The sequence below is a fragment of the Narcine bancroftii genome, unplaced genomic scaffold, assembly GCF_036971445.1.
Source record: "Narcine bancroftii isolate sNarBan1 unplaced genomic scaffold, sNarBan1.hap1 Scaffold_125, whole genome shotgun sequence".
NCBI classification, from domain to species: Eukaryota; Metazoa; Chordata; class Chondrichthyes; order Torpediniformes; family Narcinidae; genus Narcine; species Narcine bancroftii.
The window spans coordinates 284,048-297,539 of NW_027211860.1; the positions used below are offsets into that span (position 1 = coordinate 284,048).

Here is a 13,492-nt window from a genome sequence, read left to right on the forward strand (position 1 = left end):
AGGACAAAACCCAGCAAACCAGGGGCGGGAAAAGCACTCCCCTCCCACCACCAACAGCTAGAGCAGAGGTGGCCGATCAGCGGCTCGTGAGCCACATGTGGCTCTTTTACTTTTAATATGCGACTCGCTGCCAGTCTTCTCCCCTCCCTCCTTGCCTGGCACTCATGCTGCTGTCTCTCCCCCCCACCTGATTCACACTGCCGGTATCCTCCCACGCACCCCCCCCTACCCGACTCACGCTGCTGGTCTCTCCCCCCCACAAGACGTATTGAGGGTTTGCATGGATGAGGTGCACCGCTTCAACCAGTGGGTCCGTCTTATGTCCCCTGACGTGCTTCCGAAGCAGAACCGGCTCTGGGGTGGTCAGCCAGGGAGGGATGGAGGAACCATTCGGTGATCTAGGAAAAGCAAAGAGGTGTTAATGCAGGGTTGTCATATTAGCGGTGCATAGTAAAGACCAGATGGCGTGGAGGGCTTTGGGCAAGACGTCCTACCAAGCGGGATACTGGCAAATCTTTAGATCTGAGGGCCAGGGCCATTGCCATCCAGACGGTGCTGTTCTCCCTTTCCACCTGGCCATTACCTCTGGGGTTAAAGCTGGTGATCCTGCTGGTGGCTGTGCCTCAGGCCAAAAAAGTACTGTTGCATTTCCTCACTCATGAACGAGGTCCCTCGGTCACTATGGATGTAGTCAGGGCACCCAAAAAGAGAGAAGATACTGCTCAGGGCCTTGATGACCATAGCTGAGGTCGTATCTGGGCAGGGGGTTGCAAAGTGGAACCTGGAGAAATTGTCCGCCACCGTCAGGATATAGGCGTTCCTATTTGTGGTCAGGAGGGGGCCCTTGAAATCGATACTGAGTCATTCGAAAGGGCGGGCGGTCTTGATGAGGTGTGCCTTTTCTGGTCGGTAGAACTGAGGTTTACACATGGCGCACATTTGTCAGTGTCTGGTCATGGACCAGTCATCCTCAACGGAGTACAGGAGGTTTCACGTTTTAATGAAATGATACAACCTCATGACTCCGGGGTGACATAGGTGGTCATGGAGGATCTGGAGATGGTCGAGATGCATGCTGGCGCACGTCTCTCGGGCTAGGGCATCCGAGGGGACATTGAGCTTACCCGGCTGGTACAAGATGTCATAGATGTAGGTGGACAATTCTATCCTTCACCTCAGAATCTTGTCAATCTTGATTTTACCCTGTTGTTTGGCACTGAAAATGAAGGCCACTGCCCTCTGGTCAGTCAACAAGTAAATCTTTTACCGGCCAGTTAGTGTCACCAGTGGCCACCACTTCAACGATCGCTTGAGACTCCTTCTTGACAGAGGAGTACCAGAGTTCGGGAGTTCGGGACTGTGCAGGGTGCGAGATAATCGGACTGCCTGTTTGGTTTAACATGACAGCCAGTGCGACATCGGAGGCATCGCTCTCCACTTGAAAGGGGACAGATTCATCCACGGCATGCATCGTGGCATTTGTGATGTCTCCCTTAATTTGGTCAAAAGTAGCCTGGGCATCCGCCGACAATGGGAAGGTGTTTGTATGAATTAGGGGGTGGGCCTTATCGGCGAAGCTTATTGAGCATAATATGAAAATAGCTCTGGGCACCCCTTAAACGACTTCAGGGAGTTTGAGACAGGGAACTCCATGAGGGGTTGTATGCGGTCTGGGTTGGGGGCAATGACACTATGTACCATGATACATCCAAGAAGGGCCAGGCGCTGCGTGTTGAACACGCATTTGAAGGACTTGGCCATATGCATGAACTTTGCGAGATTCGCGTCGTGGTCCTGCTGGTCATGGCTGCAGATGGTGACATTGTCAAGGTAGGGGAACGTCGCTGTCTGTCCTCCACCATCTATTCCATCACTCTCTGAAAGGTAGAAGCACCGTTAGTAACCCCGAGACACACCCGCAGGAAGTGAAAGAGCTTTCCGTCTGCTTAAAGCCTGTATATATTTGATCAGCTGGACAGAGGGGGAGTTGATGGTAGGCTAACTTGAGGTCACTGTCGAAAAAATGCTGTACTAAACAACTTAATTGACCAAGTCGATGATACGGGGAAGCGGGAACGCATGCAACTGGGTGAAATGGTTGATGGTCTGAATATAATCAATTACCATCCAGGGCTTGACCGCACCTCTGACCACGAGGACCTGTGTCCTCCAGGAACTGGTGCTAGGGGCTATGATCCTCTCTGCCAGGAGTCATTTAACCTCAGCCCGGATGAACTACATGTCTTCCAAGCTATAGCATCTACTCTAGGTGGCCATTGTTTTACAATCCAGGGTGAGGTTCACGAACTGTGATGGAGGGCAGCACCCGTAGCATGGTGTGGTTGTAGTATGGTGCCGGAGACTGGGTACTGAGTCCGCAGGACGGTGCCGGTGGCTGCGTGCTAGGACCACAAGGCAGTGTCGGGCACTGATGGCTGTGGATGGTCAGCGATACTTAGGGTCTCCTGAATGCCATCATCACACTCCAGAACTGATTCTGAAAGTCAAGGCCCAGAAGGATCCGTGCGCTGAGGCGAGGCCAAATTAACAATATGAAATTGTTATAACACTCCCCCCCCCCCCCACACCACCACCATAAGTGATGCTACACAATACCCCCAGATACTGGTCTGTTGGTCCCTTGCAACCATTGAAACCATCCTGGTCATGGGTCGGACTGGTAGGGAAAGTCTCTGGACCATGTCAGGGTACACGAAGCTTTCCGTGCTGCCGCTATTGAAAAGACCATTTGTTTTGTGCCCATTCAACTTGATCCACATCATGGAGTTTGAGATCGCGTGAGGACTGGCTTGATTCAGGGTGACTGATGCAGGATAGACATCCCTTCATCGATGTCATCAGCAGGGAGGCCTTCCCAAGATGGTGACCCCCATGTTGACCACGCAATGTTCGATGAAGAAGAAGACGGAAATGGAGTAGTGCTGGTCGGAAGTGATGTTGTCAGGGTGGTAGGCGGAGGTGCCGAGGTTGGGAGTGATGGCCAACAACATGGCGCTCCCCTTATCGCGCATGCGGTCAGCGCCAGAAGTTCCTCAGGAATGCACGCCGCACTGCTCCCGGACTGTAGTTGAGACCTGCAGACTTTCTGGTAATGGCCCCTCTTCCCATAGACTGAACATGTAGCTCACCCTCGTGGGGCAGAGGCATCACAAATGCTTGGACTGCTCACAGAAGTTGCATCTCAACGATGCTGACAGCGTGATTGCAGCCGTAGTCAGGTCGGTAGCGCCTGATGCATAGTCCCATGCGGAAGGCCCTTGTGGTGGAACATACGGAGATGGTTCCTTTCTGCCCGCGATCGACACCGTATGGCGCTGGGCTGAGTCTAAGGTTCTGATTGAGCCTTTTGAGTGGGAGCCAGTCCTCCTCGAGGAGTCGTTGCCAGATATAATCTGACCTCAAATCCCACACGTAGGTGTCTCAAATCAGTTCTTCCACGCATTGGGTCAGGGATATAGTGGTCATGAGTTTCCCCAGTCTTTTCCTTGTGTGACCAGGGACCAGACAAACTCCAGTGGATTCACCAGGCTGTTGCTTTCTGGACGTCAGCACGTAACGGGGGTATGCCACGTTCACTTTAGTCTTGTACAGCAGCTGTAGCTCAGACATTGCCTCGTTGTGAGTCGCACTGCCTTGGATTGTCAGGAAGGCCCACTGGCCGACTCGTGCCTGAGGATTTTTAACTTCTTCTTGTCGACGTTGACCACCTCAGCAGCAGCATCGAGGAAGTTACTGAAGCAGTTCATCCACTGCTCGAAGAGCACCAAAGCACCTCGGACTTGGGGGTCAACATCACCCCTCCCTCACATCACCCTTTCTGACCCACCAACTCTGCCTCCCCATCACCCCTCCCTACCCATCACCACCTCCCTCCCCATCACCCCTCCCTCCCCAACAACCCTCCCTACGCACCACCCCCTCCCTGCCCACCAACACCTCCCTACCCATTACCCCCTCCCTCTCCATTACCCCACAACTCCTTCCTACCCATCACCTCTTCCCTCACAAGTCGACCAAAAAGAAAAAAAAGGAAAAGGAGCTTATCAAAGAGAAATATAAATTCGAACCAATTGTCATGAAACCACGAATCTCCACCAGGATGAGCCATTGAGAGCTTCAGTTTTCCAACCAACCTCTTGTATATATGGCTCCATATTTTCCAAACCAAAGTGATATTTATCATGTAAATTATGTTATTTTTCCAGAGGAATACAAGATCTCATTTCGAGATCCCAGCTCTGAATCCCCAAATCCATCCCCCATCTCCGAATCATGGCTGCACATTTCCTTCAAACACCTGAAGTTGATCGTTAAAATTCAGTTTGAGACATTGTAAACCTTCATTTTCATCTCTATATTTCCCATCAAAATTAACATTGGATCCAATGGAAGTTTAACCTTAATATATTTCCTCCAAAAATACTTTAATTTATATCCCAAATGGTTGAACCTTAAGACACAGACAAGTCAAATGACAAAAAGAACCTATCTCTTTATCACATCTGAGACATAATTCTGAAGATATTAAATCTTTTTAATTTTTGAGGCATTAAAGAGAGTTGATGCAAACAATGATTTTGTACAAATCTGTAGGTAACATTAATAATTTGCGTTGTAGCCCTGGGAGTTGAAGCTCTGCCTTTTTAGAGGCTGGAAAGGTGCATTTTATACAGTTGGAGTTCCCGCCGTTAGATTGATTGGCTGACATCAGCCGCATGAATAACATAAGCAGGATTCATGCCCACGGGAAAATTCTTCCATACGAATCCCCTTCTTCCCCAGCCTGGTGTTGCTCTGTTAGCTGGGCAGCCTGGCCAGCCCCATTTTAGGGCTGCCTGACTTGTACTGCCCCAGCTTCCAACCACGCTGGTTCGTGATACGGGTGTCAAGTTAATGAGTTATGCCGCTGTTTGTTACTGTGCGTTGTGCCAGCCTGATTTCCGTGGTGGCGGTTCATGACCCACCCCGCCCCCTAAGAAACATTGCTACAGTTTCTAGTGTCCGTGGATGCAGTCCTCAATGCCTTTGGAGATCTGCCTCTGTGACGAGGTGCTGGCATCTCCACAGGTTGTGTCGGGTTCGCGTGTGTCAGCTTGAGCCTGTCTGTGGTGGAAACCTATGGTTTGCCACCAATGTCTAATTCGAAGATGGCTCTGTTGTTTGGGATGATTTGGAAGGGGTCTTCATAAGGCTTCTGTATTGGCCCTCTGTGCACGAACATGGACTCACAGTCTTTACGGACTTTGGAGATGTTGAAGTTGGCTTGCCTGTGTCTGGAGGGTGGGATCGGAGCCAGGTAACTGACCTGTGCACACAGGCTATCCAGGAAGGTGATTGTATCCTCCTGTTGTCTTCTGGACAGTGGGACAAAATACCCAGGGACCATGAGTGGTGCTCCGTTGACGAGCTCGGTGGAGGGTGTATGGAGGTCTTCTTCTGCAGTGCTGTATGAATGCTTAGCAGACCCCACAGAAGTTTGTCCACTCAGTTGGAGTCCTTGAGTCTGGTCCTAAGGGAAACCTTGAGGTGCCTGTGGAAGTGCTCCACCATCCCGTTGGACAGCGGGTGGTATGCTATCATTTGGTGTAGCTGAATGCCCCACTGGTTGGCATCATCACTCCACAGGCTGGGGGTGAATTGTGCTCCTATGTCAGAGGTTATGTGGTGTGGTAGTTCAAACCTTGGTACCCAGGACTAGAGGAGTGCTTTGGAGTAGGACCTAGTGGATGTGTCAGCCAGGGGATTGTTTCTGGCCACCGGGTGAAACGGTCAACCACCATGAACAGGCAGTGGAAAGCCTGTGAGATTGGTGAAGGCACCACTATGTCCACGTGGATGTGGTCAAACCTTCCTTCCATTGACTTGAAAGTCTGTGGGAGGACCTTGGTGTGTTGCTGTATCTTGTCTGTTTGGGACTGCGTGCACATCTTGGCCCACCCACTGGCTTGTTTCCACAATCCATGCCACACTGACTTCCTGGTCTTTAGCAAGACCGTAGTCCTGATTGATAGCTGCACCAGCCCGTGGATGGAGTTGACAACTTGTCACCTCCATGCCTTTGGGACGATGGGTCAAACCTGTCTGGCGGCCACATCACACAGGAGGTCAGTGTTACCTGTATCTTCTGGGATGTCCTGAAGCTGGAGCCCCGTGACGGCGGACCGTACTGAGGGATCTCGTCGTCTTGCTCCTGTGCCTTCTCCAGTGTCACGAAGTCCAGTCCATTAGCCAGACAGTAGATACTCTGCTTTGACAAGGCGTCCGTGACCATGTTGTCTTTTCCTGAGATGTGTCACATCAGTGGTGTACTCCGAGATGTAAAACAAGTGTCTCCATCGGGGTACCGACCAGGGATCGGAGATCTTAGCCAGGGTGAATGTCAGTGGCTTGAGGTCCGTGAAAGCCCTTCCCTTGAGAAAGTACCGGAAGTGGCAGATGGCTAAGTACAGCGCCAGTAGCTCTCTGTCGAAATCCTGAGGGCTGCAGATGCTTGCTGAAGAAAGCTAGCGGAAGCCAACTTTCTCCTTTCTGCTGCTCCAGAACTTCACCAATCGCTGTTCCTGAGGCATCGACTGTGAGGGCTGTGGGTGCGTTTGGCCTGGGTAGACTGGAGCGTAGTTTCCACAAATACTCGTGCAGAGTCATCCCAGGTCAAGTCCTTTGCTAGGGTGAAAATTGGGCATATGACTCGAGCAGCTGCAGCGATTAACCTGTGAGAAAACTTGACCATCCCCACAAACTCCTGTAGTCCTCTGGTCGTTCTGGGGCTCGGGAATTTGCGGATGGCCTCCACCTTGCTGGGTAGTGGTGTGGCCCCGTCTTTGGTAATCCTGTGACCCAGGAAGTCAATCTTGCTCAGTCTGAACTGGCATTTGGCCAGGTTGATTGTAAGGCCCAACTCACGTAGGTGATTGTAGAGTCTACTATGAACAAACCCACACACTCTGACTTTACTGTGGCTGGAAAGGCTCCTTTTATACAGTTGGAATTCTCGCCGTTGGTTTGATTGGCTGAAATCAGCCGCATGATTAACGTAAATGGGATTCCCGCCCATGGGAATATTCTTGCATTCTTGCCTTCTTCCCCAACCTGATCTTGCTTTGGTAATGGGCAGTCTGGCCAGCCCCATTCTAGGGCTGCGTGTCTTGTACTGCCCGAGCCTCCAACCACGCTGGTTTGCGATCCTGGGGATCATGTTAGTGAGTTTTCTGAGTGGCAGGCGGTGACCAGTGGGGTGCCACAGGGATCTGTACTGGGACCCCAGCTGTTCACAATTTACATTAATGATCTGGATGAGGGGATTGGATGTAATATCTCCAAATTTGCAGATGAAACTAAGCTAGGAGGGGTTGTGTGGATGGAAGAGGGGGTCAGGAAGCTCCAGTGTGATTTTGATAAATTGAGGGACTGGGCAGATACATGGCAAATGCACGACAATGTGGATAAATGTGAGGTTATCTACTTTGGTAATACAAACCGGAGGGCAGATTACTATTTGAATTGCAATAGATTAAGAGATGGGGAAGTGCAGAGAGACCTAGGGGTACTTGTACACCAGTCTTTGAAGGCGAGCATGCAGATACAGCAGGCGGTTAAAAAGGCAAATGGTATGTTGGCCTTCATATCAAGAGGGTTTGAGTACAGGAACAAGGATACCTTACTGCAGCTGTACAGGGCCTTGGTGAGACCACACCTGGAGTATTGTGTGCAGTTTTGGTCACCTTATCTAAGGAAGGATGTTTTTGCAATAGAGGGAGTGCAGAGGCGATTCACCAGGCTGATACCTGGAATGGCAGGAATGACTTGTGAGGAAAGATTGCGCAAATTGGGATTGTACTCGCTGGAGTTTAGAAGATTGAGAGGGGATCTCATAGAGACATATAAAATTCTGGCAGGACTGGACAGAATGGATGCAGATGGGATGTTTCCAATGGTGGTGGAGTCCAGAACCCGGGGCCATGGTTTGAGGATAATAGGCAAACCATTTAGGACCGAGATGAGGAGGAATTTCTTTACCCAGAGGGTGGTGAATCTGTGGAATTCATTGCCACAGAGGGCAGTAGAGGCAGGTTCATTAAATATATTTAAGAGGGAGTTAGATCTATTTCTTCAGTATAAGGGTATTAAAGGTTACGGAGAGAAGGCGGGGACGGGGTACTGAACTTTAAGATCAGCCATGATCTCGTTGAATGGCGGAGCAGGCTCGAAGGGCCGAATGACCTACTCCTGCTCCTATCTTCTATGATTCTATGCCACTGTTTATTTCCGCACGTTGTGCCGGCCCGATCTCCGCAGTCGTGGGATTATCTTTACGTAACATTTTCCAATCATTTTGATCTATTTTTCTGCCTAAAACATTTTCCCACTTTCATCTTGATTTATGCAATTGTGTGTGAGAGTCTGTGAGACCATGTGTGAGTGCATGTGCATGTGTACATGTGTTTGTGCACGAGTTCATGAGGATGGAGGCGTAGGTGCATGTGTGTGTGACTGCACGCCTGTGTGTGTATCTGTTCATTTGTGTGTGCACATGAATGTGTGTGTGCATGTTTGTATGAAGGTATATGTGTGCATGCACTCGTGTGTGTGTGTACATCAATCTGCATGCCTGTGTGTGAGTGTGTGCAGGAGTGGGTGAGTGTGTATGCGTGTATGCATGTATACATCTGTATGATTGTGTGTGTGTTTGTGTGTGCGCATTTATGCCTTCACATGTGTGTGTGTTATGGAGAGGCAGTGTCCATCACCAGGTGGCGCTGCTGCACTCATGTTCAGAGGACACACTACCTGCCAATCAAGGTCACCCAGGTGACCCTTGCATTTGGCCTACCTAAATCACCAGGAGCTGCAGTGCAGGCAGTCCAGCCAGACTTAACCCTGACCTTTACCCAATTGGCCCACCTAAATCACCAGGAGCTTCAGTGCAGGCAGCCCGGCCAGACTCACGCCTCACCTTCACCCAATTGGCCCACCTAAATCACCAGGAGCTGCAATGCAGGCAGCCCGGCCAGACTCAGACTCAGCCTTGACCTTCACCCAAATGGCCCAGGTGTATCACCTCGACTGGCCCCTGCTGAGCCCCTGCACTTAGCTTTGAGCCATTGACCACAGCAGCCAATGGGGCCCAGCCTGCCCTGAGTGACTGGCCCTCCCAGTACTGCCCCCAGAATTTATAAGGACCATGTGCCCCTTTGGTCGGCCTCTTTCGAGTCCTCGTCGCTCATAAGTAGCACCTTCCACACTGGGTTGGGGTGAGACTCGAGGTCAGGTAGCAAGAGCCGTGTCTGTACCAGTCAAGGAGTGGGGGTTCGTAGTATAACCTTGATCCTGACTGTTGAATGTGTACGTTCATGTAATTTCCCCCAGTCTCTGTCAGTTTTTCCCTTGTTATTGGAAGTGTATATTTACCCCCTGCGTACTGTGTGTGTTGAGGTTTGTCCTGCTTCCATCCCGGAAATAAATGTGTGCTTTGTACCTTTGCTTTGGTCTGGTTCTCAACCTGTGGGACCCACATGAACCTGACAACAATGGAGGAGGGAAGCAAAGTATTTTATCAATAAATGGAGAATCAAATCACGAGAAAAAAAGACAGATATATCCGTTCAGAACATGGCAAGAAATTAATGTAGGGAAAAAAGGTAGGGATCTCAAGAAAAGTACCAATGTGTCAAAATATGAACAAAGGCAATAGAATATTAAATTTGTGTTATGACAGAGGTATAAGATATTTTGAAGATTGCAACACGGAAGAAATTCTTCAAACAATTAAACACAAATTTGGAGTGGCCAATGGGACCTTCTTCTATTTTCTCCCGCTTAGATTGTTCTTAAGAGAAAGATGGGGACCAACATTGACCCCACCTAAAATTAGTTAAATGGAACAAAGAGTCTGGATAGGGAATACACCCAAATTTATCAATGAAATGTACGATGCTCTCCAGAGAGAAAATTTAAAACCAGGATAGCAGAGTTCACAGGAAAAAGATGGGAGTCGGACTTGGATTTGACGATTTCAGAGAGAAGCTGGTCAGATTGGTGTAAGGACAGCACGACATCAATTAGAAAAGCAGGATATGGACTGGTTCAGTCTAATATTTTACACCAATTTTATCTTACCCCAGAGAAATGACCTAAACATCAGAAATGTGTTTCAGATGTGGGAAGGAGTTTTTCTAGACATCAAATATAATATGGGGAAAAGGATTTATATAAATTGAAACAAAGGTAGAAAGCAGATTGAAATATACAAATTCAAGAATAGGGTCAAGATTGTGTCAAGGGAGTTACAAATATGATTAATGCCAGATATAAAAATAAAAATCTCCACATCAATTCTGCTATACTCCATATAAATTAAATGGACTTATCTCCAATTATTCCGAGAAATGTTTTCAATGTAATCAGGTGATCGAGACTTTTTTTTCCATTCGGTTTGGAGCTGTGTAAAAGTGGAAGAATTTTGGAAGGATTTCAGTAAATTATAAGGACAAATTATGAAGATTAAAATACAAAAGGACGTGAGAATATTTGTGCTTGGTCATATATATGAAGCAGATACAAAACTGAAGTTAGATAAACATCAAACATAGCAGTGAAGCAATGTGCAGCACTAACGTGGAGAGCAGAGAGTTTTGTAACGAGGGATGGGACAATGAAATGCAAAACGGTGTCACGTTAAAAAAAAGACTTCTGGTTGAAGGAATCAGATCGGGAATGGTACATGGATATGGAGAATAAAAGTCCATCCACATCCTCCACATCACCCACTCTTTTTAGTTCATGGTTAAGAATTATTAGCTAGAAAATCAAATAACTCTGGGAATAATACCTACTGTATTATTCTTTGGGGAGGAGGAGGGAGGGTGTGGGGAGAAAATAGACCAAAGGTTTTGGATCATTTTGTATTCTGTTGTTATATGATATTCTCTTTATTGAGTTAACGCTTGAATTGATGTAAATGATAAACAAAAAAAGATGTGGGACTGAGACAGGAACCTTTTGACGGGCCACATGGACGTGGGTGAAGGTGAGGCCATTTTGGCAAGACATCACCGAAAAATTAATCGGGATAACAGGAGTGGCTTTCACAGGCAGCCCAGAGTGCTATCTACTAGGTAATGTTATGGATGTCAGCAACAAATTGAACAAATATACAATCTCATTGATAAAAATAGCATTGGCTGGAGCAAAAAAAAGTGGTGCGATCACTTGGATGTCGGACTCCCCTCTACTTATCGCAGAATGGACGGCAGAAATGGACAGCTGGAAACACATGGAAACATCACATCTAACGTAAAGAACAAATATGACACTTTTGTAAAGATCTGGCAGCCAGACCTGGACCACATTGGGGCCCAAAAAAGAAAAAGGACAATAAATGCAACTATTAAATTTATTTAAGCATGGTTTCCCCAATTGGATACTATATATTTTAAAGATATATAAACTTTGATGGTGAGCGGATTCATTTGTTTGGAAGGAGGGAGGGAGGGAGGGACCATTTGGCTTTTGTTTATTGTTTGTAAGAAAAAGTTTCATATATTATGATATTGAAACATTTATTAAGTATATTTTTGAAAATATTCATAAATAAATATGTTCGTCCCCCAGGGCTGAAGCGGCCCCTGGTGGTCAAGGAGGTCCTGCGCACCCCATAGCTGCCTGGAGATGGGGATGTACGCCCAGATGGCGTCGTCCTGGGCTGAAGGATGCAGCGTGCGACAGCCGATGGTGGACACAGGCATGGAGAGCATCGGCAGAGCGGCCTGGTAATCACCTGTGTTGACTACGTCATTCTCATCATTGTCGGGAGCCCTCCGTGTCGTCCACTGCCTGACCCAATCTGGTGTCAGCACGTGGGGGCCCGCTGTGTGGCTGTCCTCCTTCCCCACTCATGTTCATTGTGCCGGGAGAAGTGACGTCATTGCAGATGGTGGCATCGACGCCATTACATCAGCCAGAAGTGACGTCACACCATGAGCTGGAAATGACGTCGCTGTAGTTGTCGCCGAGCGGCACTGTCAGGGGCGGGGTCTGGTCCAGGTGCTCAGGGCACACATGGCAATCGTCGCTGGCGTAGCCGGATGCTGCACCTTTGTAGTCAGGGAAGGCAGAAGTTGTAGCAGGGAGGTCATAGAGGGCCGCTGAGCTGCCGGCTGGTTTTAAGAGCACCTGCCGCAGCGACATTCTCCTCCCCAGCTCGGTCTAGGGCTGCAGCTGTAGTGTGAGAAGGCCATGAGGGAGCCTGGGGGAACCTGGAATCAAAGGCTTCGAGGTGCAGGGCTGAGGTTTCCAGGGTTCGGACCACTTCCACTGTCTTAGTTAGGGTGTAGATATTATCTTCCAGCGGCTTCTGCTGGATGGCCCTTGAGTGTAGCCCTCAGACGAAGGGGTCCCGGATCAGCCTTCCCTGGGTTCAATCAGACACGGTCAGGCAAATTCTCGCATGTGTCCCAGGTAAGACTCAGCCATCTCCCTGGGTTGCTGGGCTTGGGAGCTGAGGAGGTATCTTGCACAGACCGCATTCATGGGGGGCTTGTACAAGTTCTTGAGAGTGTCCATTGTGCTCTTGTACGTGGAGCAGCCTTTGGTGCCTGGAAGTCATGGGGACCCAGCTTTGACCGGAGTAGGTCCAGCCTCTTCCGATCTGAGTCCAGGATGCCGCCTGTGTGTGCCTCCATGATTGCCTTGACCGCGTGCTGCCAGATCTCGAAGCATGTCTGGGCTTCTGGGACGACTTCAAGGCTCCCTGCACTCAGGAGTTTTTCCATGGCAGCCATGGGAAAATTTTGTGGATTAAATTGTGGTGCGCTGTTAGCCAGAATCAGACACACACAAGACTGCACAACAAGCTTTAAATCACAAAGACTTCCACAGAGCCAGGCTGGCTGTAGCTGTAGTAACTCTGAGTGAGCTTTGGGAAGCTGGCGCAGGCTTATATCCCATAGGGTAATTGACACCCGATTGGGTGGGGCTTGATCCATTCAGGCCGACTGATTGACAGCCGGCCAGGTGTTGTCCAGTCCCCTTACAGGTACAGAAGATTCCCCCTGCAGTAGGCCGGTGGTGTACCTCCACAAATTCCCATCCAAGCAAACCTTCATCAAAATCTCCTCGTGAGGGTCACATGATGTAGTGAAGTGAGACGGACGCTGGCCCAGGGGCTCTCCAAACACATACATTTTACATCTTTTAAACACCCTCAACCCCACTTATGGTCAGACAGCTGCAGTATGGACCACAGACCAAAGTCGAAGCAACTAGATTCAGCTATTGAGCAAATTCCAACATCTGTGGAGAAAACTATTCTTGGGGCTGGCTGCCAAGAAAAAGGAGTCCAAATACTTACAAATAAAGAAGGAAAGAACTTGGATCAGCAGAATGACATAAAAAGTAAATCTGAAAGCAAACACGGTAAGGAATAGAAATGGAAACCTCCAGAATAGATCGAGGTGTCTCATGGTGATGAAAA

The 13,492-nt window shown here is 48.9% G+C and overlaps 1 protein-coding gene across 8 annotated transcripts in view; it reads left to right on the top strand.

The window, feature by feature from the left end:
• Positions 1-13,492, top strand: part of LOC138750369 (glycogen synthase kinase-3 alpha-like) — a 75,444-nt gene that overhangs the window by 46,935 nt on the left and 15,017 nt on the right. For 6 of the 8 annotated variants that reach the window (XM_069912434.1, XM_069912433.1, XM_069912441.1 and 3 more), the window contains one exon: positions 11,632-11,789. In XM_069912434.1, coding sequence (XP_069768535.1) covers positions 11,632-11,789 — 158 coding nt within the window. Of the gene's footprint in view, positions 1-11,195; positions 11,385-11,631; positions 11,790-13,492 lie in introns of those variants that run through there. The other 2 variants (XM_069912437.1, XM_069912439.1) reach the window with 1 other exon arrangement.